Here is a 21993-nt window from a genome sequence, read left to right as displayed (position 1 = left end):
ACCTGCTTGAGCGAGACTGCAACATAGATACATACGTAACTAACACAGTAGTTAACTTCGTAAACATACTATTGAATAGAATAGAACGCATCCGTTTGCCATGGAGATTTTCTACATGACATTTTGGTTTATGAAATGAGAACGCATCGTATCGTATCGTTGTCTGTCTGTCTTGTGAGTGAGCAGTGAAACGAGTGAACTGATTGCAATTTGATAAAATTATCAAGTTGTATTTTGAGAATGTGAATAAACAGTGATTTCTATCTTACAATCAATCAAAATGTATCTGAAAATGGTGTGGTGTTATGTTTTTATATTGACTTTATTAGATATCTCGCTGAACACCAAACTGACAGCCCAAGGAAAGAGCCACGGTAAAATCGATTTTAAAATTATAAGCAAACTAAGACCTGTCTTTTGATACACAAACAATGTTTATAATTAAATTACGTAGTGATATGGTATTCTGAAACAGAATAAGCAAACGAAGATGTTTCATGGTATTGTGGCAATTCACGCGGCAGTGTACGACTCGCCCGATGTTATTTTAGATCGGGGACGAGGCAGACTTGTTTTTCTTTCACTATTCACATGGTATTTTAGTCCTCCTGAATATGCACTTAACTAAGAGTGACGAGCTTATGGTTACAATACTTTCTGAAGTAGTGACGAAATAAGGCCAAACCTGGGCAGTGCCTGATTATGTTTATATAAAAATACTGAGACCTTTGCTTCAATATTATATTTATTAATTTAAACTGCTTTACAAATGTTTAATAATGTTACTGACCAAAAATTACTTTTGTCATTGTTAATATTTATTAGGTTTAAAAGTACCTATACAATATTTTTTTGACAAAGTAAGAATGTGTTAATATTTTTAAATGTTGGTTATTTATCAAAAGACAGTCAATGTATTGGAAAAAATATTTTCATCATTGTTCATTTTATGAGGTGAAGGTACTTATACAATATTTTTTTGATAAAGTGGGTAAGAATGAAAAGAATCAAAATTAAATGTTGGTTATTTAACAAAAGACATATGTGTATATATATGTAGGTAAGTTGAAAGGTCCAATGCCCTGGAATTGTAGAGATATGTATGTGTGGTCCCCACTGAGATCTCAAATAATTCTGCTAGTTAAATTTTAAGAATTTGTATTAGTGTTCCCAGATAATTGATTTATTACATCGAGAATGGAGACAAAGAAAATGTCTTTACCATTCACAAAGTTAGAATATAGTTTAGACTGATGAGGAATATTTTTTAAAAATAAATATAAATATATTTGGACAAATCACACAGATTGAGCTAGCCCCAAAGTAAGTTCGAGACTTGTGTTATGGGATACTAACTCAATGATACTATATTTTATAACATATACATATATAGATCTATATTTTATAACATATACATCCAAGACCTGGGCCAATCAGAAAAAGATAATTTTCCATCATGACCCAACCGGGGATCGAAGCCGGGACCTCTCAGTTCAGTGGTAAGAACTTTACCACTGCACCACCGAGGTCGTTAAATATCCTTCTAATATCAGAAATGTGAAAGTTTGTGAGGATGTATGTATGTTTGTTACTATTTCCAGCAAAATCTACTGAACAGATTGTTATAAAATTAGGTACATGGGTAGAATATAACCTAGAATAACACATAGGGTACTTTTTATCTTGAAATTCCCATGGAATGGAAGCCCCGGGTCTCATACTCTTTAGCTTTACCAACAAGTAGAATAAAACTTATGATTTATAGAGAGGACCAAGTCAATGGATTTGGATAAAACGCAGCTTAAATATCTTCAAAATCAAAATAAAATTCATTCATATATAATTTATTCAGAAATTAGGCCTTCACAAACACTTTTTCACGTCATATTCTAAATTAAATGATGTTTATCAAAGCTACAAACTACTAGCATTTTGGAACTACCACTGCTGAGAAGAAATCCCGAAAGAAACTAATTTAAACAGTGTTGGTCCCTATTATGCCAGAAGGGCTTACTATTTTTTAAATATATATTTATGTATAATTTTTTATCAGTAATATAACAATGTAAGTACACAATAAAGTACATGGGCAAAAGGTAATAGTCTTTAAAATATTGTTTCACGTCTTAGATTGACAGATTGCAATAAAAAGTAAGGGCAAAAGAACAAGCTTGCATAGTATATCAACAAAATAATTTCCTTGATAAGTTAGAGCAGGTGGTACTAAGAAGTTGTTTAAAAGTAATGTTCAATTTGCAGGAACCGTGCAGGACCAGTGGATGCTGATAGAGAAAGTTCACTTCCAGGTAACTTCAGTATCCTAAAGTTTAGCTAGACAACACTAATAGAAAATAAGCTTACCCGCAATGAAATTATTGTTATTATGTGTGTTTATTTGGGTTGTGACATGTCTCTGTCCTTTGAGACTTGCATGGTGACATGGCTCAAACATGTATGTATGGCCATGTTTGATATTTGTTCTAAAAAGGTATTATATTAATTTGATAATAAAATGTGTAAGAGAGAAATCAAACTATGGGATGAAAGGAACTGGTCTACCAGATTTTGTTGCCAAATAAAGTATTACACAGTGATTCTACTCTCAGTTGTTGTAAAGTCAGACAGTTGGTCCTAAATCTCTTGAGATTCAATAACAAAAATTAGTGTTCTGATATGAATAGAACAGGCTCATAAATTGAGTTTACTAATCCTCAGGAATATGCCAAAGACTCTCTGCCCGTGCCGCCGGAGTCGCTGCGGCTGTCGCCGGCCGAGCTGCAGTTCGGTCGCGCGGAGCTGGCGCGGCCCGCGGCGCTCACCGTCACCATCACCAACACCGCCAACACCACCATGCATCTCGCCTCCGTCGCCGGCACCACGCCCCACTTCCACGCGTCCTTCTTCGAGTCGAAGGTTTCAAACTTCTAAAAGATTTCCTGATGACCTTATGCCCTAGGGCGCCCGGCACTTACGCCATTATTGCCGTTGTTTTGTATTCGAACAACGGCAATATAGACCTAAGTACCAGCCGCCATAAGATCCCATTTGATTTGCCATATATAGTCGATATAAATACCATTTATTAATGTGGCCAAAATAAATTGCCACCAATAAAATATAAACAAAGAAACATGCATGCAAACATATTTAATTGGTACCCAAAAGTTTATTAGATTATTTGCCCTCTATATTTTATAATAGATATTTTGCAAAATGTAAGTAAATATAACTACATATTCTTATATTTAATTTTATTAGTTGTTTACAACAGCATAGTGATGTATTGTTGGACTGTGACATGTATTTGTGATCACACTATGCATATCCACTGTATTTGGTGTTATAGTACCAGTGATAATCAATACCTATCTGACAAAATCAGCTGGTTTTGATTTCGTGCGTAACCTTTATAGTATGATGACTGATCATTCATATCTTGAAAACGTGTGTGTGTGTATATATCATAAAGTAGGTATGTCTTGAGCTGTCCTTATACTGAGCGTATTACAAGTGCAATCGTGAGTAAACAAACTACATTGGGCGCTCTTCCCTATTTACATTTTACCATAAACATATGTCTTGATATAATGAGCGTTATGAGCACAAATGCCCCATTATTGAAAATGTACAAATTCTCATAATAAATTTCAAATTGACGCAGCAGTAATACTATCGAAGTTAATGGTCTGCCGAAGGAAGGAAGTGTGCCCGCACTTTGCGTTATCACTTTAGATAAATGCTCAGTGGTCACTGAACTAAATAGGTCAGGAAGAAGTTGATTTGTTTTTAAGTAATAAAGAGAATTATATTACTATTTTTGTTAGGCAAATTAAAATAATTAGATTTTCACAATTTTTTAAAATCTAGTATAGTTTGAATGAATAAATTGATTTTACGAAATGGTGAGATTTCGATTTTGCCGAATCAATCAATCGGCATAGTAACTGCGTATCTTGTTTCAAGTTCTATTGAGAAATACATAATACAAACAAACAGCTCCATCTACTATCTTCGACATAGCATGCTGAAATTATGATCTAATCTCTATAATTTCCACAAAAAATTAAATTGGACGAAAAACCTTACAGTCTGTACCAATTGTATGGTGAGTATTCCTGGACTGGAGAAGCAATGGGTTTTAAGCGAAATATACACAAACCACAAACCTTGATTATCAACTTGCGTGTGCAATGGAGACGACAACTGCAAACCACTCCATTAATAGTGCCAAAAAAGTCGTTGTGTGTTTTTCATTCTAAGCAATGACCACGAGGAAGCTCATTCATGCCATGAGCCCCTCAGCCACGAGGAAGAAGATAAGATACTTGTAAGTGGAAATAGGGATGTTTAAAAATCTAGACCTGAAACTAGGTCCGATATATTTATTGTTAATGAAATTGCATTAATTTATATTCCTTTAATTATGAGTAAGTATTGAAATGTGTTAAATTCTATGCATTCTATAAAATTCCCGCTCGATTCCAGAATTTTTTCATCTCATTATTATTTTCAAAAATAAGTTAAAAAGCATGTTTGTCATGTATAACAAATCCATTTAAATTTCTATGCAAGCTTCAAAGAATGGCATTTAGTTGTCGGCTAGCCTTCCATACCTACTGTAATGTTTGGTGCAATGACGCAATGTATTACGCTACTGTTTATCGTTACATTATGCTACGGTCTACTCACTGATACCGTGCACACATCCTCATTATATTACAAAGGTAAACATCTTGATAAATAACTCAACTATTATGTGGCACATATAAATACGAGCGCAAATGTTTTAATATCAGGGAAATCGTTGCTGGTCGAATGCATTTTACAATAAAATAATATAAATACAATAAAATGTATTATTAGTATTGCAATCATTATATTCGTTTAAATATACGGTCGCGGCATGAAACGACTGAACGACACGATATACTTTCAAATTTATATAACCCAATCTGCGCTCTCGTGAGAGAATTTTGAGATAAATAATTTTCATATTTAAGAACAAACATCTCCTCAAAGTGACATCTCAAATGACCTAAATATTTTTTTCAGTATATTATACTGTTTATGTTTATTATTGCTTATTCTTGTAAGCTTTCTTATTGTAGAATAGTTATTTAACACGTTTACTGAAGTGCGTCAAAATTAAACCAAAGTCAGTCCAAATTTTGTATGAGATAAACCCGCCGTGCTTACGGGATGCATATTAGCCACCCTAGGCGCATTTTCTTGCAGTGAACGTGTTAAGTATACATACGATTAAACATTTTAGCTTCACTCAAGCAAGTATGAAGATGAAGATATAAACACAGAAAATTTTACTTGAAAATATGTCACAGAAGATTAAGGCGTGTCGGGGGCGCGGGAAAATTTCGTATTTTGACGTGACGCCGCCAGTCAAGCTCGAATTTTTCCTGCGTCGCTGAGCGCGTTTCTTCTACGATATGCTGAACTGAAGATGGAAGAAGCTTTCATTTTAAAATCTGCATTTTAGTTTATGTATTTGTGAGATGGGTTTACACAGGACAATAACGTTTATGCCCTCGCGTAAACCCATCATCTCTGTTCGAAATTAGGCGGACATGACACATATAACATGTCTGCGTAATTTTTGAGTAATTTAGATTTATTTTGTCCAGTTTTCCAATGAAATGGTTGTATTGTCAGACGCTGCCGCCGCAAGCTAACACGACCTTCACCGTGGTGTTCCTGGGCCGGCGCGAGGGACTCGTCTCAGCGCACCTCTACATTCACACCTCGCTCGGCGTCCACAAATATCCAGTAATATACGTCACACGCGCACACATACACATCACCATCATCCTTAATCTGATATCATTATTTGTTGGCGTAACCAAAATCTATTAGTCAGAGACGCCATTTTTGAAATGATTTAATTATCGTTTTTTTTTAACGAAATCCGATTAATATCATTTTACATAAGTGTCAAAGTAGTCGAATACGCACTAGTCGCATCATTACACTTAGTTTCATTGGCCATATTCAATTATAGATTGTCTCATTTCAAAAATAGGCCGTAAAATTATTTAATTGTATATGTTACGTCTAAACCCAGAAGTGCGGCTAGTGTAGTGTAGTTTCGATCTAATCTTGTAATTCATCTGTGACCGACTGCTCCTAGGTCTAGCCGAAATGATAAAGGCTATGTTTAGTCGACTATATGGCCCGCTACGTTTGTATAAATGTTAGCAACCTTTCAATACTACATGTTGTTTTGCACATGACTTTCACACCAATATTTTGATAGGAAACATTGTTGCAGTTAATATGTACCCTCTGAAACGCCATAAGTAATGTGTGTGTAGGTGTCTGCCGAGGGCGTGGGCAACGAGTTCGACGTGTGGCCGATCATAGGCGTGCGGGTGCCGCTCAACGCCACGTTGGAGCCGCTGCTGACCATGCGGAACCCCACCGATCAAACTATACAGGTAAACTCCTTCAAGGCAGCTGGAATAGTCTTTAAAAATGTTCTGCTTTCATTTGTGGTCAACATTTCGTTCTATATCTTTATTCTTTTCGTCCTCATCGGATGTAGTAGCCATTTCTACCAGGTTTAAGACGATTCCATCATTTGACATAAGACTGCCATCCGACACGGATGGATGTCTATGACAAATGACGGATGATTCTTAGCCGAAAAGAAGCATAACCACGTGATGGTTTGTCTACAGTTTTCATATTGAAATGGTGACTGGTGGTGTTGTTTAGGTGACTGAAGTATACTCATCAAGTGCGTGGCTGGGGCTGCAGCTGCCGGACGGCGGGCAGTCCGCGCCGCGCGACCTCTGGTTGCTGCCTCCGCACAGCACCGTGAACCTCGTACGGCTGCGGGTTACTGCGCCCGCGCACCAGCCCACACAGCGGGGCTACATCCGGTGAGTGCTCTGTCAGGCTCTGTCTGCTGTCTCCCATCACTGCTTAAGGTTTAGATTAAATAGATTGAGATTAGTTAACGCATCAATATTTGTTACAGGATAAAAGCGAACATAACGGGCGGCGGGCTAGTGGTGGCTGTGGAAGCCCGAATGACGCCGCAGCAGGAGTTCCTGGAGCCGCTGCAGCTGCGGCTGCGGCTGCGCGGCTGTCGCGACCCGCCGCAGACGGTAACCTTGATCGCGCTCCATTCCCTTTTTATGCCACATTCAGTCGGGTGACTAGGTCACGCTGATAATAACGGGCATGAAATATGTTGATATGTCTCGCACCTCGATTGCTAGCGGACAGAGTACTGTACCACATTAGGGGTCTTACGGAATTACACAAAGGTCACAAACATCCGTTAGTATGTCATAAATAATTATCAGTTATCACATACATTTGACATTTTCATGTACATTGGACCTTACGCCTAGAGAATGATATACAGATACAGTATATGTCTTCAATTCGTATGGTGTACACAGAGCCAAGAGTCGCTCAAAACTCGAAGGCCTCATTTAGTTATAGGATTTAATGATGGAATTGAAATTAAACAGTGGCAGGTTGCTAGTCTATCGTCTATGAGAGAAACCTTTCGCTTCATGTGAATAAACGATTCTATTCTAGCCGATTTCCTAGTTTGACTTTTACAATTCTATGTTTTTGTTCCCAAATCTGTATGGAAGATGATAAAGGATTTTTTATTTTAGTTTTGATAGTAATGTATGTATATTGTATATGTTCCGTCAGTGGGACATCCTGGCGGGCAGCAGCTCGGGCGCGGCGATGAGCGCGCACGCGCGCGTGTGGGGCGCGCGCTGCTCGCACGCCGCGTTCTCGGCGCGACATCCGCTGGACGAGCCCGCGCGCCGCGCCAACGGCGCGCCCGACCTGCTCCACGGTACGTACGTCGGGGCTCAGGGGCTCAGGGGCTCAGGGGCGGCGGGGCGCCGGGGGACAGGATCGCGGGATCCAAAACGGCAACGAAAGATTAATTTGTCTCTAAACTTTATCGAAACTGATTGTGTTAAAAAAGTGTAGTTGTTCGCAATATTTTTCGACCTTGAAATGTACGATTTTCACCATGATGTTATTTTGATTGCTCGTTCCCCAGGAGTGAAATCAGAGGGCGTCCACGTGACGCTGCTGCGGACGCAGCTGGACGCTTATCAGCCGCTCACGCCCACCGTCCGGCTCACGCTCGACTGTAAGTTTATAATTTTTATTTGACAGGTCTTTAGACAATTTGAAACCACAACAATTTTCGTTGTCTAATGTTAGGCAAAGGTCTCCAAAATGTACATAAATTGGCCACTTATTCACAAACGTGGCTCTAGTTTAATTTCGACCCACGAAGAGGATCGTTCTTGGTGCTGTAGCCAATACAGTAAATGCTGGCTTGATGTTGTCAAGGATAATGCGTGCCGATGGTCGATAGCCGTGAAGACCGTGCGAAGTGGAGGAGACAATATAGGAAAGCGAACTCTACCTACCTACCTTCTACCAGTTCGTGTATCTGTAAATTTGGTGATATTTTACTAAAAAGCGGTGAAACTTTTTTCGAGAGAGATACAGTCCATGTTGTTACAGTCGGCAAAATGTGGGACAGCTTCGTGACGGCGGAGTCGACGGAGATGAACGGGTCGGGTGGAAAGAAACTCAGCGAGGCGTGGTGCTCGGGCTTCGTGCGCGTCGGGCGCGCCGCGCTGCCCTACAGCGTGCGCCTCGTGCCCGGCGGCCTCGTGCTGCTGCCCGCCTCCTTGCAGTGAGTCTACCGCTCTAGCGTATACGTCGCACTTTATATAATATATTTATATCCAATTGTTTTTTTTTTCTTAGTGTTATTTCAGCAGTGTTTATACAATTTGTAGTTCTTGAAGCCGGTGTAATTGTTTGCTTGTTATGCAGGTTCATAACTGCGAACAAAGAGGAGGTGATGAAGGAGCGAGAGGTCCGAGTGCGCAACGACTACAAGATGGCGGTGCGGCTGCTCGGGCTCGAGTACGATCAGGAGTTGCAGGAATTTTTCGATGTGAGTCAACAACCTTGTCCCTTCCCATTTATTACCTAAATAAATATTTTTTTCATCCAGACACAAGCTTATACTTTACTCATGAATCGTCTTTTATAATCGCATTAACACCGCGAATCGTGAGTATGGATGGTTTTACACATTCATTAGTACTATTTCTTCACTCACATACTCTAGCTCTAACATATTCTATCATAAAAATAGTTTTGTACTCGTACAAGTATACTTTTTTTTCTATTTTTTACCGCGGTCGGTTATAATATCACAGACGATATTTCAAAATGTTGTCTTTGCGTTCGACGGGCTTCGCGCGTTCCCGGTTTCAAATCAAATGAAATCGGGAACACGCGAAGATGAAGTCGCGTTTGTTTGATGACGGTCCCGTGCCCCCGACAGATAGAAGAGACCGCTGCGGCCCGGCTGCCGGTGGAGGGCGGACAGACCGTGGCGGTGGCGCGGCTGCGGCTGCGCCGCGCGCCGCCCGAGGACGCGCAGCTCAGCGCCGCGCTGCTCGTGCGCAGCGCTGTGGCCGCGCATCGCCTGCCCGTGCGCCTCGCGCCCGGCAAGTTCAAACTGGTGCGTCTCTGACCTTCTCATCTATCCTTGCTTATTGGAAACTTTATTCAAACTCAGCTTAACCCGTTGCCTAGTGATTGGTTGCAATCCGGTTAAAGTCATAAAAAGTGGCAAATTGGGTTGGCCATGTGAGGAGGGACAAAATATTATATTCAAATATTATAAATATCGTTTTTTCTAATCTGCACATCCCTTTTTTGAATGCGTGAAATGACTTTTGACTTTGACTTTTGTTTTTTAAATTTGATTTATTTTGTATACGTTCATAATACACACATGTGGAAATACATTATCGCTTGGTGCAGGAGTGGGAGTGGCCGAACAGCGCGGACGGCGTGCTGCGGCTGGGCACGCTGAGCACGTCGAGCACGCGGCGCGTCTCACTGCTGCTGCACAACACGGGCGCGGCGCCGCTCTGCGTCACCGCGCTGCACTGCGACCTGCGCGGCGGCGACCTCGCGCTCGAGCCGCACACCAACCACTCCGTGAGTACAGCGATCACACTATCCACATTAACAATCTATTAAACCTAACATTTTTGTTTACGAACGCACCGCGTGTTTATTTTGTTTCTTGGTTTGGGTTCATCGTATTTTCTCACAGCAAGTTACAATTGAACTCATTGCCCCCAGCGCTGCGTAGAAGGCGGGCAGTACTTGCGCGCGTGGCTGGTGGTGGTGGCGCCGGCGCGGGCGGGCGCGCTCGCGGGCAGCGTCTCAGTGAGCTCGCAGCACTGCGCCGCGTCGGCGCGCGTCACGCTGCGCGCGCGCGCGGGGCTCGTGCGCGCGGGGGACATGATCCGGTTTATGGTGAGTGCACGAGCCTGGCTGCACTGGGGCGAGCGACATATGGTGATCGTGCCGTTCACTAAACCATCGTACACAGATTATTCTAATAGCTTAAAATACTGTTACCATTATACACTGTTCTTTTGTCACTCCATATGAATTTTTATCTCTCTGTGACTGACGCCTTACAAAACAAAACAGACTTATCGCGCGAAATGAATAAAGCGTACAACGTCTTAAGTCTAGAGCCAACTAGTGGACATGACAAGTAGTGAGAGAGTGTTGTGTCGCAGCAAGGCGCGCCGTACGCGCCGGCCAGCATCCCCATCCAGATCCACAGCACGATGGCCGCGCGCATGCGCGTCACCGACGTCACCGTGCGCGACGCCGCGCTCTACGTCACGTGAGTATATCATGTACATTAATGTATACATGATCTTTCATTCTGTAATAATTAACTTATTTGTGTTGAGTTTTGGGTGAAATTTTTGAAATTCAGCTTTTAGCTTAATTTTTGAGAATTTATTGAATTAGAATTTGGTATATAATACTAGTAATGTATTTTTGCCTGCCATGCCATCGACACTCAAGATGTAGGATAGTGATCGCCGGAAGGTTCAGACTAGAGCTGGCTCTATCAGGCGCTAATTTCCAGTATTGTTGTGTAGCCTGGACCCGGAGGCGGAGATCAATGCGGGCAGCCACGTGGTGGGCACGCTGCACTACGCGCCCGAGCGCCTCTGCGCGCCCGACTGCTACACGGGGCTAGATCTGCTCTCCGAGGGTGAGCCTAGCTTGTGTCTTTATTGCAGCCAACTGTTCTTGTAATATCTTATGTATACTCCTCATACTAATGCCCGAGGACGCCTCTATCTCTATATGTATCATGACGCATTATTAGTTCACGCACTACGTCGATGTTTCGTGGTTCAACAACTGATTTAGACCATATTTAAATTCGTCCATAAACTTACTAAATCAGTGACACACAGTTGTTTTCGATGGTGCTTAATCCCCAAACTAAGTTGTCGAACTGAGTTGATTGATCTACTGCTGTTCGACATCGATGATCGTGTAAAACCACGTCGAAAATCATAATAAATCATCGAACGAAAATTTGCTCGAGGTAAATCCATTATGATAATGTTACGCAATTTTTTAAATGGCGCCACACAATGAAAACAATTGACAGTCGGATGAAACAAACTACACTCTACAGCCAATGAGTCCCATTTTCAAATGTAAATAATATGATTGATATATTGAGCTAGTTCCGGATTCTTAAATAGCAGTCTGAAGTGGAGATGAAAAAGTGGAAAAGCGGACCCTAGGCTCCGACGCTTAACGGCCGCGGAAGCATCGGGGTAAACGCTCAGACCAGTAAGTCAAAGCCCGTGTTCGTGTGTCAGAGGGCGTGGCGTGGTCGTCGCGGCTGCGGTCGATGCCGGCGCTGGCGCGGCGCGCGGCGCTGGAGCGCGACCTGGCGCTGCTGGAGCGCCGCCTCGCCGCCGCCACCGCCGCCATGCACAAGCACGCCAACCTCACTGTCTACGTGCACACCACTGAGGTCAGTGGGATTGTGAACTGCTCTTGATATGCCTGCATAGAAATTAAAATTTGGACTTCAAGCGAAAATATAATAGTTATCAGAAGTAGAACTTGGTACAAATGCCAAATAGCCGTGCTTGCATGGTCGTGTTTTTAAAGAGTGGGAGAGGCAGTGTGCTTACAGGGTACTGTGGCAAAAGAAAGGTCATGTAGTGTGCTTAGACTACTCGAAATAAAATGCCAATGAGAAGAATGGAAGTAGAATAATTTATTTTACAATATTTACATATATTTATAGTACAACATTGATACTGCACACGTAATTCGCATCACGGCACAACTCGCGCGGTGGTGGGGAGCGCGCTGAACGGAGCGCGCGTCGCGTCGCGTTGTTTCTACTCAAACTGTTTGTGGGCTCCACATTATCCCCCTTCAAGCGAAGCGTACACAAGGTTTGATTACTCTTCCATGTCTTGATATCTTCGGCATAGTTGTTGTTTCCTGTTTTCCCGGCTTGACAATACGTGGTTGCGGCGCACTCGGCGTGTGAGCAGATAGTGAGCGCTGAGATGTACTCGTTGCTGGTGCGGGTTTCGAGGAGTGGGGATGGCTCGGTTGCGCGTTTGCCGCTACGTCGTCATCTTGCTTGATTATGTGTGCCGGTTTGAGTCGATCTATGGATATATTGGATGCTCGAAGTGGCAATTCAATCTTGAAATATTTGTTGTTTCGCTCTATCACTCTGTATGGACCGTCATATGGCGCTATCAAGGGGCTTCTCACAGTGTCATTGCGGACGAATACATGACTGCATGTTGATAATTCCTTATATACGAAGAGGTTCTTACTCGATGCGATTATTCTCTGTACAGGTGATAGAGTTGACATTGTTTCTGTGAACTGGCGGATGAATTGGGCGTCTTCATTCTTTGACTTTGTAGGTACAAAGAAATCGAACGGGACTCGTAGCGTAGAACCATACGTCATCAGTGCAGGACTAGTGTTGTCGTCACGTAGTGCAGTGCGTATGCCAAGCAAAACTGTAGGTAAATCTTCTATCCACCTTGTACTGGCCTCTCTTGCCATCAATGCCGCCTTCAATGTGCGATGGAATCTTTCCACTTTTCCGTTGGCTTGAGGATGATAGGCTGTAGTTCTTATGCGCCTTATGCCACATTTCTTCATTAGTGCATTGAACAATGATGACTCGAATTGCCGTCCTTGGTCCGTGGTGATTCGTAAAGGACATCCAAATCTCGATATCCATCCTTCATAGACTGCTTGAGCAACAATCTCGGCGGTGATTTCTTTGACCGGTATCGCTTCCATCCAGTTCGTGTTGCGATCGATGATTGTGACGAGGTAGCGGTATCCCTGCGAGATCGGTAGAGGTCCAACGATGTCTGTATGTACATGTTCAAATCTTCTTGCCGGTGAAAACTCGCCTAAGGGACTGACGACATGTCTATGAATCTTCGCACGCTGACAACCAATGCAGGATTTGGCCCATGTTCCGACGTCCTTGTTTATAGACGGCCAAAAATATTTTGAAGTCATTATTCTTCTCGTCGTGCGTATTCCTGGATGGCTTAATTCGTGTTGCGCTTTGAAAGCGGCATAACGAAAAGCTTGTGGTAGATACAGTCGATTTTTCCCTGTCGATGTCTCGTACGTGATAGGTTGAGTGACGCCTGTCAGAATTGTGTCGGCAAAAGTTAATTTCGGATGATTTTTCAAATCTTGTAGGGTGATATCTCTTTTCTGTTCTTGTGATAATTTTTCGTAATCTATGCATGTGAGTAGATCTATTTCTTCTATGCGTGACATGGCATCGGCTGCTAGATTTTTTTCTCCTTGTATGAACTTGATTCTTGAACAAAACTGGCTGATATAATGTAGTTGTCTCTCTCTTCTCGGTGTGTCACTGTTGCTCGGCGGTCTTGTTAAGGCGTTTACTAGAGGTTTGTGATCGGTGTAAATGGTCACTTCGCTCCCCTCTATAAGACGTCGTAGGTGTTTGACAGCGGTGTACATAGCTAGTAATTCGCGATCGTACACGCTGTATCGCCGTTGCGTCTCGCTCATTGACTTCGAGAAAAATGCGAGTGGTTTCCATACTTCATTTTCTTTTTGCTGTAGCACTGCGCCCAAACTGCAGTCAGACGCGTCGGTCAACAAAGATAACGGTGCACCGGGTACTGGATGTGATAACGTAGTAGCTTCGAGAACGCTTTGTCGGCATATATCGAAAGCTGTTTCGGCTTCAGTTGTCCATACTATCGGTGTCTTGTCGTTCTTCTTGGCGTTATGTAAGTATTTGTTTAATTCGTGTTGATGTTCGGCTTGATGAGGTAGGCAGTCACGATAGAAGTTGACCATGCCAAGAAATCTTCTAAGATCTTGCACCGTGTTTGGTTTCGGATAGTTAGAGATGGCGTGAGTGCGCTCTTCGGTCGGTGTTATCCCCTCCACTGAGACTTGATAACCGAGGAATTCAATCTTGTTTCTTCCGAATTCACATTTCTCGATGTTTAACGATACTCCATATTTACTTAGGCGTTCCAGGACAAGTTCTACGTGCCTTCTGTGGTCATCCGGATTATTTGAAAATACTAATAAATCGTCGATGAATGAGTAGACGATGTCATCCAAGCCTCGTAGTACCTCGTGCATAAATCTTTGGAATGTTTGGCTAGAGTTTCGTAGGCCAAACGTCATGCAGTTGAATTCGAAGAGTCCGAACGGTGTAATGATGGCTGTCTTTGCTTTATCTTCGTCTCGAATTGGGATCCAATAATATGCCATTTTTAAATCTAATTTCGTAAATATTTTCTTATTGTGCAATCTGTATGTGAAGTCTTGAATTCTCGGTATGGGGTAGCGATCGGGTACAGTCACGGCGTTAAGTCTTCTGTAGTCTCCACACACACGAAGTGAGCCATTTTTCTTTGTGACGACGTGTAATGGACTCGCCCATGGACTTTTGGATGGTTGGCAAATACCCATCTCCATCATTTTCTCAAATTCAATCTTGGCCGCTTTGTACTTGTCGGGTGGGAGGGGTCGAGGCCGGGCGAAGAGTGGGGGGCCGGCGGTTTCGATGTGATGTGTGACGCTGTGTTTTGCTGGTTCCTTCACTGACATCGGGCGTAGTACTTCGGGATATTTTTTTAAGATATCTTGATATATGTGATTTTGGTCTATGATGTATACTGTGGGCTGATTGCTTGTTGTTTCTATGACTTCTATCTTCAAATCAGTGACGCTGTCTATGAGTTTCTTTTGATGTAGATCGACGAGTAACTTGTGACTTCGTAAGAAATCTGCGCCCAGTATGGATGTCTGTACGTCTGCAACGATGAATGTCCATTTGTATGTGCGACGAAGGCCTATGTTGAGATTTATAGTTTTCTCTCCGTAGGTTCGTATCGGCGTATTGTTCGCTGCGTACAACTTGTAGGTGTTGCTCGGAGTTTGGTTTCTGTTTTTCGCTGCTAATACAGATATGTCTGCGCCGGTGTCTACGAGAAAACGCTCTTTCGTGTTCAGCTCCCTGATGCAGAGGCGGTTACTCCCTTTAGTAACACCAACGCCCGCCACCGTCGATGTTGCTTCTAGTTTTCCGACCGTCGCCTAGCGCAGGGTGACTGGCATTTTCTGGCCTTATCACCGAAGCGATAGTGATACGAGCATTCCCATTTTGGGTCACCTGGTTTTCTTCCGTTTCTCGACTTCGATCTGGTTGATGATCTGTTCTGGCGTGGGTTTCTAAAGGGTTGACGACCACGAAATCTGGACCGACCTTCTTTGAGAGCGGCAATCTCAAGTGTAAGCTTTTCTATTTGTTTGCTTAAGACTTGAAATTGCAAGTTGTTTTGCGTTTCACTGCTGCTTCTAGGGGTTGAATCTTCACGGACTTCTGCTACCGCTTGTTCTGTGTGCTCCATCATCTTGTCTGCCATCGTAGCCATGGTGTCGAGCGAGGATTCTGTGCTGACAGATAGCACGGCTCGTACTTGCGACGGCAAATGTCCCATCCACAGAACTTTCAGGGCGTCATCGGCGACTTTTGTTCCGGATAAATCTCGCATTACACGAAGAAGTTGAGAAGGTTTCTGTTCTCCCAGCTCTAATCCTCCTAGCAGCTTTTGGAATTGCTTGGATTCGGATTCTTCGTACACCGACAATAGTCTCTTCTTCAGCGCTAGATATTTTCCAGTGGATGGTGGATTGCAGATGATATCGCTCACTTGTTCGATGTCTGTTCTCTCTAACACGGCGACAGCGAGATTATATTTTTGATCTTCACTGGTCTTGTATGAAGATACCACGGCTTCAAATTGTGCGAACCACAGCTTAGGTTGGGCTCGCCAAAACGGCGGTATTCTTGACTGTAGAGAAATCGTTGACACTTCCTTTGCAACCGCTTCCGGAGAGGAGGACGCGTCAGAGAATTCTTCTTTCTTTTCTATTTTTATGAGATTTCTTCTTTTTTCGGGGTCACCAATTGTAGTGTGCTTAGACTACTCGAAATAAAATGCCAATGAGAAGAATGGAAGTAGAATAATTTATTTTACAATATTTACATATATTTATAGTACAACATTGATACTGCACACGTAATTCGCATCACGGCACAACTCGCGCGGTGGTGGGGAGCGCGCTGAACGGAGCGCGCGTCGCGTCGCGTTGTTTCTATTCAAACTGTTTGTGGGCTCCACAGTCACAAAGTATGCACCGCGCGTGTGACACCTCCGATTTTGTAGACCAAAGTGATGAATGTGATCTACAATACCAGTGTCACATGCGGCACATGGAAAGTGGTCACCACAGCCCATCAACATAATCTGTGGTGACCACTTACCATGAGGTGGGCCGCATGTATGTTCGTCTGCTCGGTAGTACAAAAAAAGTTAATAAAGCATGTCTTCGATTTAAACGAACGACGACGACTCCATGAAGTTGTGTTACAACGTTTGGTCTCCCACTGTAGGTGGTGCAGATCCCTGTGTCGGTGTCGGTGCTGTCGATCTGGCCGCGGCTGTGGGCGGGCCGCGCGGCGCCAGCGCTGTGCGGCGTGGGCGGCGCGCGCGCGCTGCGGCTGCTGCTGCGCAACCCCTCCTCGCGCCCGCTGCTGCTGCACGCGCGCGCGCACCACGACATCTGGCACCAGCCCACTCTGTGAGTACACCTGTCGACGTTTCACACATCGGGAAAGGTCATAGCACCGCTTCGAATGTGAGCTTTAAAACGTCCTGTTGAGACATAATTCCTTTACATTTTGAGTGGTTCGGCATAAATGTGTTTTCGCGAGAACCTTATAAATGTTTTCCTTTCAGCGAGGGTTGGGAAGAGAAGCCTCAATGTTTAGAATGCACATGGGCTCCGGAAGCGTTCACTCTGACCGAGTGGCATGTGGTGAAGGGAGAGGTTCGCTTGTGGAACGAGACGAGCGAGCGAGTGGAGCGCGACGAGCGAGCGGAGCGGAACGACACGGGGCTGCCGCCGCTGCTGATGTCGCCGGCCGCGGAGATCGAGCTGGTCGTCAACTTCGCGCCCAAAGTCGCCGCGCCGCTCGCCGCCAAGTTTTACTTACGGTGAAAATATGTTACACAACTCATATTTTTCACAAAATCAGAATAAACACCTCTTTTAGTTTTGGTGACGTTCTGACAGACTTTTTCATATACGTTTTCGAAGTGTTTGTTTGTTTTTTATTTTATTTTTATTTGATGTAACTTTGTTGCATATAAAATGACGACAATAAAGACAAACACTGAAACAATTATAGTAAAGACTTATCCCAGGAAGGCATCTCATCCGTTAACAATGTATAGAGGTTTAAGTATAATCGGTTAAATGTGGTCGGTTATAACGTGTATCTTGATTTCAGGAACAATTTGACAATATTGGAAAGCGTGCAGGTGTGGGGCTACGGCGTGTACCCCAGCTTCGAGCTGGGCGGCCGCCGCCCCGGCCGGCACTCCTCCTTCACCTTTGAGGTCAGAAAATTACATTTTACTTTACAAACGAGAGGAACACAATTATTTTGTTCCATTATATACACTTAAAAGTGTATGGAAATGTGTTTAGATATATTCTCTCTCTCATCCTTGTGTCGTCCCTGTTTCATTTGTGACTGTGACGGCTAGAAACTCGAGGAGAGCGTACTAAATAAACCTTAGAAAATGATAAGGCTTCCACGTGAATATGTAATGACAGAGCACACGTCCCCAGATCACGCAGTGCGGCGAGGCGGGGCTGGGGCAGGTGCGGCGCACGGTGGTGGCGCGCAACACGGGGCGCGTGGCGGTGGCGCTGCGCGACTGGCGGCTCAGCGGCGCCGCGTGCGCCGCGCGCGGCTTCAAGCTGTGGCCCTGCGCCGCGCTCACGCTGCAGCCCAACGAGTCGCGCGCGCTCTCGCTCGCCTTCCAGACCGACTGGACGCTGGCCAGGGTGCCCGCTGTCTTACAGGTGGATGTCTGTATATTGTTACAAGGAAAATTGATTTCTAACTTGTGATGCGTGAACTGCTCGACATTGACGAACTATAATAAGCGTTTGTGATTCTGCTCTGTATGGATTAGTGTTTACACCTGTAAAATGTCGGTAACGTGTAGTCGGGCACGCAGGTGTGGACCGACATGGGCGTAGCGGAGTGGTCGCTGTCGGGGCTGGTGCCGGCGCGGCTGCTGGCGGCGTGCGGCGCGCAGCAGCCGCGCGCGGGCTGGGAGGCCAGCGCGCGCGCCGGGGGCTCGCTGCTGGCGCTGCTCGCGCTCGCGCTCGTGCTCGCCGCCGCCGCGCTCGACGCCGAGCGCGAGCTGCGTCGCGCGCAGGCGCAGAGACCACAGGTCAGATAGTCTTATTGCAACGTTTGCTTCGGGAGATTATCAAATACAAAAACAATATTTATAGAACTTTACCGCACGACGACGGCGATGTAGTGTCAATTTTTTATTGAAATTAATTTAATATCTATTATTTTAGTTTTAATTTTAACAAATAGCTTAAGTGTATATGTGTAGTTAATTTTATATTCGAAGTAGGATTTGAAATAAAATAACATATTATATATATTTTTACAACAAATTAGAATCCGACGGACGGAATGGTCAGTACAGCTTATGAGCGCCTGCAACATCTCGCCCCTAGCGGCGAGGCGACTCGCGTTAGAGCCTATCAATACTGTGTCCCTGCGCAGGCGCCGGCCGCCCGCGCGCCGCTGGACCTGCGCGGCGTGGCGGCGGAGTGCCGCGCGGAGGAGCGGCCGCCCCCGCCCCCGCCCCCGCCGCCGCCGCCCCCGCCCCGCCGCAAGCGCGCGCGCCGCGCCCCCGCGCCCCTCGACCCGCAGGCGGAGAGGCGCGCCTTCGAGCGCTGGCGGGCTGAGGTAACGTATTGGATACTATTCCAATGTTGATTTTAGTGTATAGTTAACGAATAGGTATTTTTTGAGCTTGCGTGTAGACCACATCTTTACTTTCCATGATTCCAGGATTCAGATTATACACACTCAAATATGTATTTAAAAAATAAAATAAAAACCTTCATACAGTATATGATATATGAGCTGCTTATTTTCACTTCACAAATGAGTAAGGTAGATATGAATAATGCAGGTGCTGGGGCGCGCGGACGACCACTCGAGCGAGGACGCGGACGCGGAGCAGGAGGCGGAGGACTCGCCGCCGCCGCCCGCGCCCGCGCCCGCGCCCGCCCCCCGCGCCTGCGCCACGCCCGACGACGACGTCGGCTCCACAGGTCATCTGCCGCTCACTATTCAACGACGACATTTAACTATTGACTCGATACAGAAATCTCGTCAGCCTTTGAATTTGAGTTGTCCGGTAGCTAGTGGTTGAGTTGCGAGAGGATCGCATCGTAGAGGTCCGATCGTTTCGAATGTGAGAACGATAATTTCGAGACGTTTCCGAAAATTTATGGTTTTATCGTACTAATATTGTAAATGTACGTAATTGTCGCTTTTACGGCTATACCACTGGGCTGATTTTGATGAAATTTTAAATTGTTATAGCTGCGGGCGACAACTAATTTAGTAGTTGAAGTTCCTTCGACTGTTGAGAGAAGAGCCTCATTTTTATAATAGTGGAAACGAAAATATACGAAAACGGACCCTGGGAAAATGCTCATATGCGAGATAGATAACCGATGTTCCACCTTTAGGGTCGGACTCGTCGTCCCCGGGCGAGGAGCGCGACGAGCCGGAGCCGCTGGAGGCGGCGGCGGGCGACGCGGCGCGCGCGGGGGAGGAGAGCGGAGCCCCGCGTGCGCGCGCTGCCGCCTGCGCGCCGCCTCGCGCGCCCGCGCGCGCGCCCGCCGGCGACGCTGCGCGCGCGCGCGCGCCGCCCCGACACCACGCCAGGAAGGTACGCCTTGTTATATCACACAAGGACATTTTGTGACTTTTTCGTGCCAATCGTCATTTTATTTTACTTTATCTTTTAAATGATATTAATGGCTGTGGAATAGAATCGGTAAATATTTATTTATTTATTCATTTATTTTTTTAATAAACGTTTGTTCGGTGTACGATCGACTTGCCTTTTTCAGCGTGACCGTAAAGTACATTATTATCACGCGATTTTATTGCCTTTATGCTCACTGTGACCGTGCAGGGTGCCACTCATTTGTTACCTGTGAAACAATTAAGCAATAAATAAAGTGTTACTGTCACTGTACTGCTGAGTGCATGTCGATGGACACGAGAACATAATGTTACTTACGGTATAACAGGAGAAGAGCGTGCGGAGGCGCGCGGGCGGCGAGCGCGGGGCGCGCGCGCCCAGCACGCCGGCGCGCGCGCGCGACGTGCCCGCGGACGCGCGCGCGCCCGCGGCGCTGCGGCGCGGCGCCACCTGGAGCTCCGTCGTCGCTGAAGGTGACTGCCGCTTCTATCACTAATGCCGCCGCGGCCTAATTGCTCCGCTGTCCTCCGTTGCGATAACAATATTGACGTGCGTGGACATTACATCGGAACTGCCGACCGAGCCTAACGGAGCAATGGACCTGTGGCACAAAATGAGTTTAAATTTTAAGACTATAGCGATAAATTTTACGCTATTCATATCTGTTATGCTATTCGTGCCACAAATATTAAAATCTCGCTACCAAATTAATACATCGCTTTGTTTTCTAATGTCATTTTTGAAAAAACTTTTGAAAATTAATTCCAGAAAATGGAACATGAAAAACTTTTTTATCGAATAGTCCACGTTTACGTGTTTGTCGCAGGCGTGGCCCCCTGTAACGGCCGCCTGTCGCCGGCGCCGGCGCCGCTGGCTCCCATCGGGTCGGACGTGCGCCGGCGGCCCGAGCGCGCGCAGCACTCGCTCTTCTACTTCAACGACGCCTCGCCCACCTGGACGCAAGACTGCAGCGTCTTCAGAGGTAACTGTAGCGAGACTATTTGGCTATCTTAAACTTTTTAAATACATTGCTCCCCATTTATCTCTGTGATTTTTCTTCGTAGTTGGTGACTCAAACAGTGGTCGTGGTCATGCCATGGTGCTGGAATGGGATCTTCTCTCCATTTCTGTATATTGTTTGCTCCGTACACGAATGGGTCACTGTTTTGATAAGGTCCATAAATTAGGCATAACATGAAGCAGTGTAATTAATTAGTAATGTATTTTCCAGAAGATAACCCGCTGGGCGGCTCGAGCGCCGTGGTCGCTCCGAGCGCGGGCTACGGCTCGCTGGGGTCGGTGGGGTCAGTGGGGTCAGTGGGGTCGGTGGGGTCGGTGTGGGGCGCGGGCGCGCCGCTGAGCCCGCGCGCGCCGCCCGCGTGGCTGTGGGGCGCGGCGGACCCGGTGCGGCCGCCGCCCGGCTTCAGCGACCCCGCGCGCCCCGCCCCCCGCGCCTACGACCCCTTCCGCTCGCTCGCCTCCATCTGGGGGCCCGGCACCATGGACTGGCGCCGCGACCCCAAGGACCCCGCGCCGCCCGAACACTGAGAGCCCCCCCCTCCCCCTCGCCCCCGGACGCGGCGCTCTAGTCTGCCCCCGCGCCGCGCCCGCCCTTTACGCGCCCTACGAGATCGTCTGTTCAAGACTGAATAAAACTTACATTTCTAAAGTGAACTTTTGAAGTTTT

The 21993-nt window shown here is 45.4% G+C and overlaps 1 protein-coding gene across 1 annotated transcript; it reads left to right on the top strand.

The window, feature by feature from the left end:
* Window positions 1-138: 138 nt before the first annotated feature.
* LOC128678826 (uncharacterized) lies at window positions 139-21980 on the top strand. The gene is made up of 28 exons (XM_053760653.2): window positions 139-374; window positions 2260-2306; window positions 2716-2913; window positions 5668-5781; window positions 6327-6449; window positions 6730-6896; window positions 6995-7124; window positions 7690-7840; window positions 8054-8146; window positions 8530-8704; window positions 8848-8971; window positions 9368-9547; window positions 9853-10032; window positions 10180-10356; window positions 10629-10738; window positions 11004-11119; window positions 11745-11902; window positions 16877-17064; window positions 17223-17480; window positions 17777-17885; window positions 18121-18357; window positions 18516-18734; window positions 19085-19270; window positions 19500-19641; window positions 20065-20267; window positions 20635-20779; window positions 21133-21288; window positions 21538-21980. The coding sequence occupies exons 1-28, from the start codon at window positions 281-283 to the stop codon at window positions 21852-21854; spliced, it is 4497 nt and encodes a 1498-aa protein (XP_053616628.1). The 5' UTR covers window positions 139-280; the 3' UTR covers window positions 21855-21980.
* Window positions 21981-21993: the final 13 nt, after the last annotated feature.

The sequence above is a fragment of the Plodia interpunctella genome, chromosome 20, assembly GCF_027563975.2.
Source record: "Plodia interpunctella isolate USDA-ARS_2022_Savannah chromosome 20, ilPloInte3.2, whole genome shotgun sequence".
Lineage (NCBI taxonomy): Eukaryota > Metazoa > Arthropoda > Insecta > Lepidoptera > Pyralidae > Plodia > Plodia interpunctella.
The sequence above is the reverse complement of the archived record's forward strand: the minus strand, read 5'-3'. Positions and strand labels throughout refer to the sequence as shown.

Coding starts and splice junctions, on each gene's coding strand:
- LOC128678826 (XM_053760653.2), top strand. CDS start 281: ATGTATCTGAAAATGGTGTGGTGTTATGTTTTTATATTGACTTTATTA. Junction 6,897..6,994: donor ACACAGCGGGGCTACATCCG/GTGAGTGCTCTG, acceptor TATTTGTTACAG/GATAAAAGCGAACATAACGG. Junction 11,903..16,876: donor TCTACGTGCACACCACTGAG/GTCAGTGGGATT, acceptor CTCCCACTGTAG/GTGGTGCAGATCCCTGTGTC.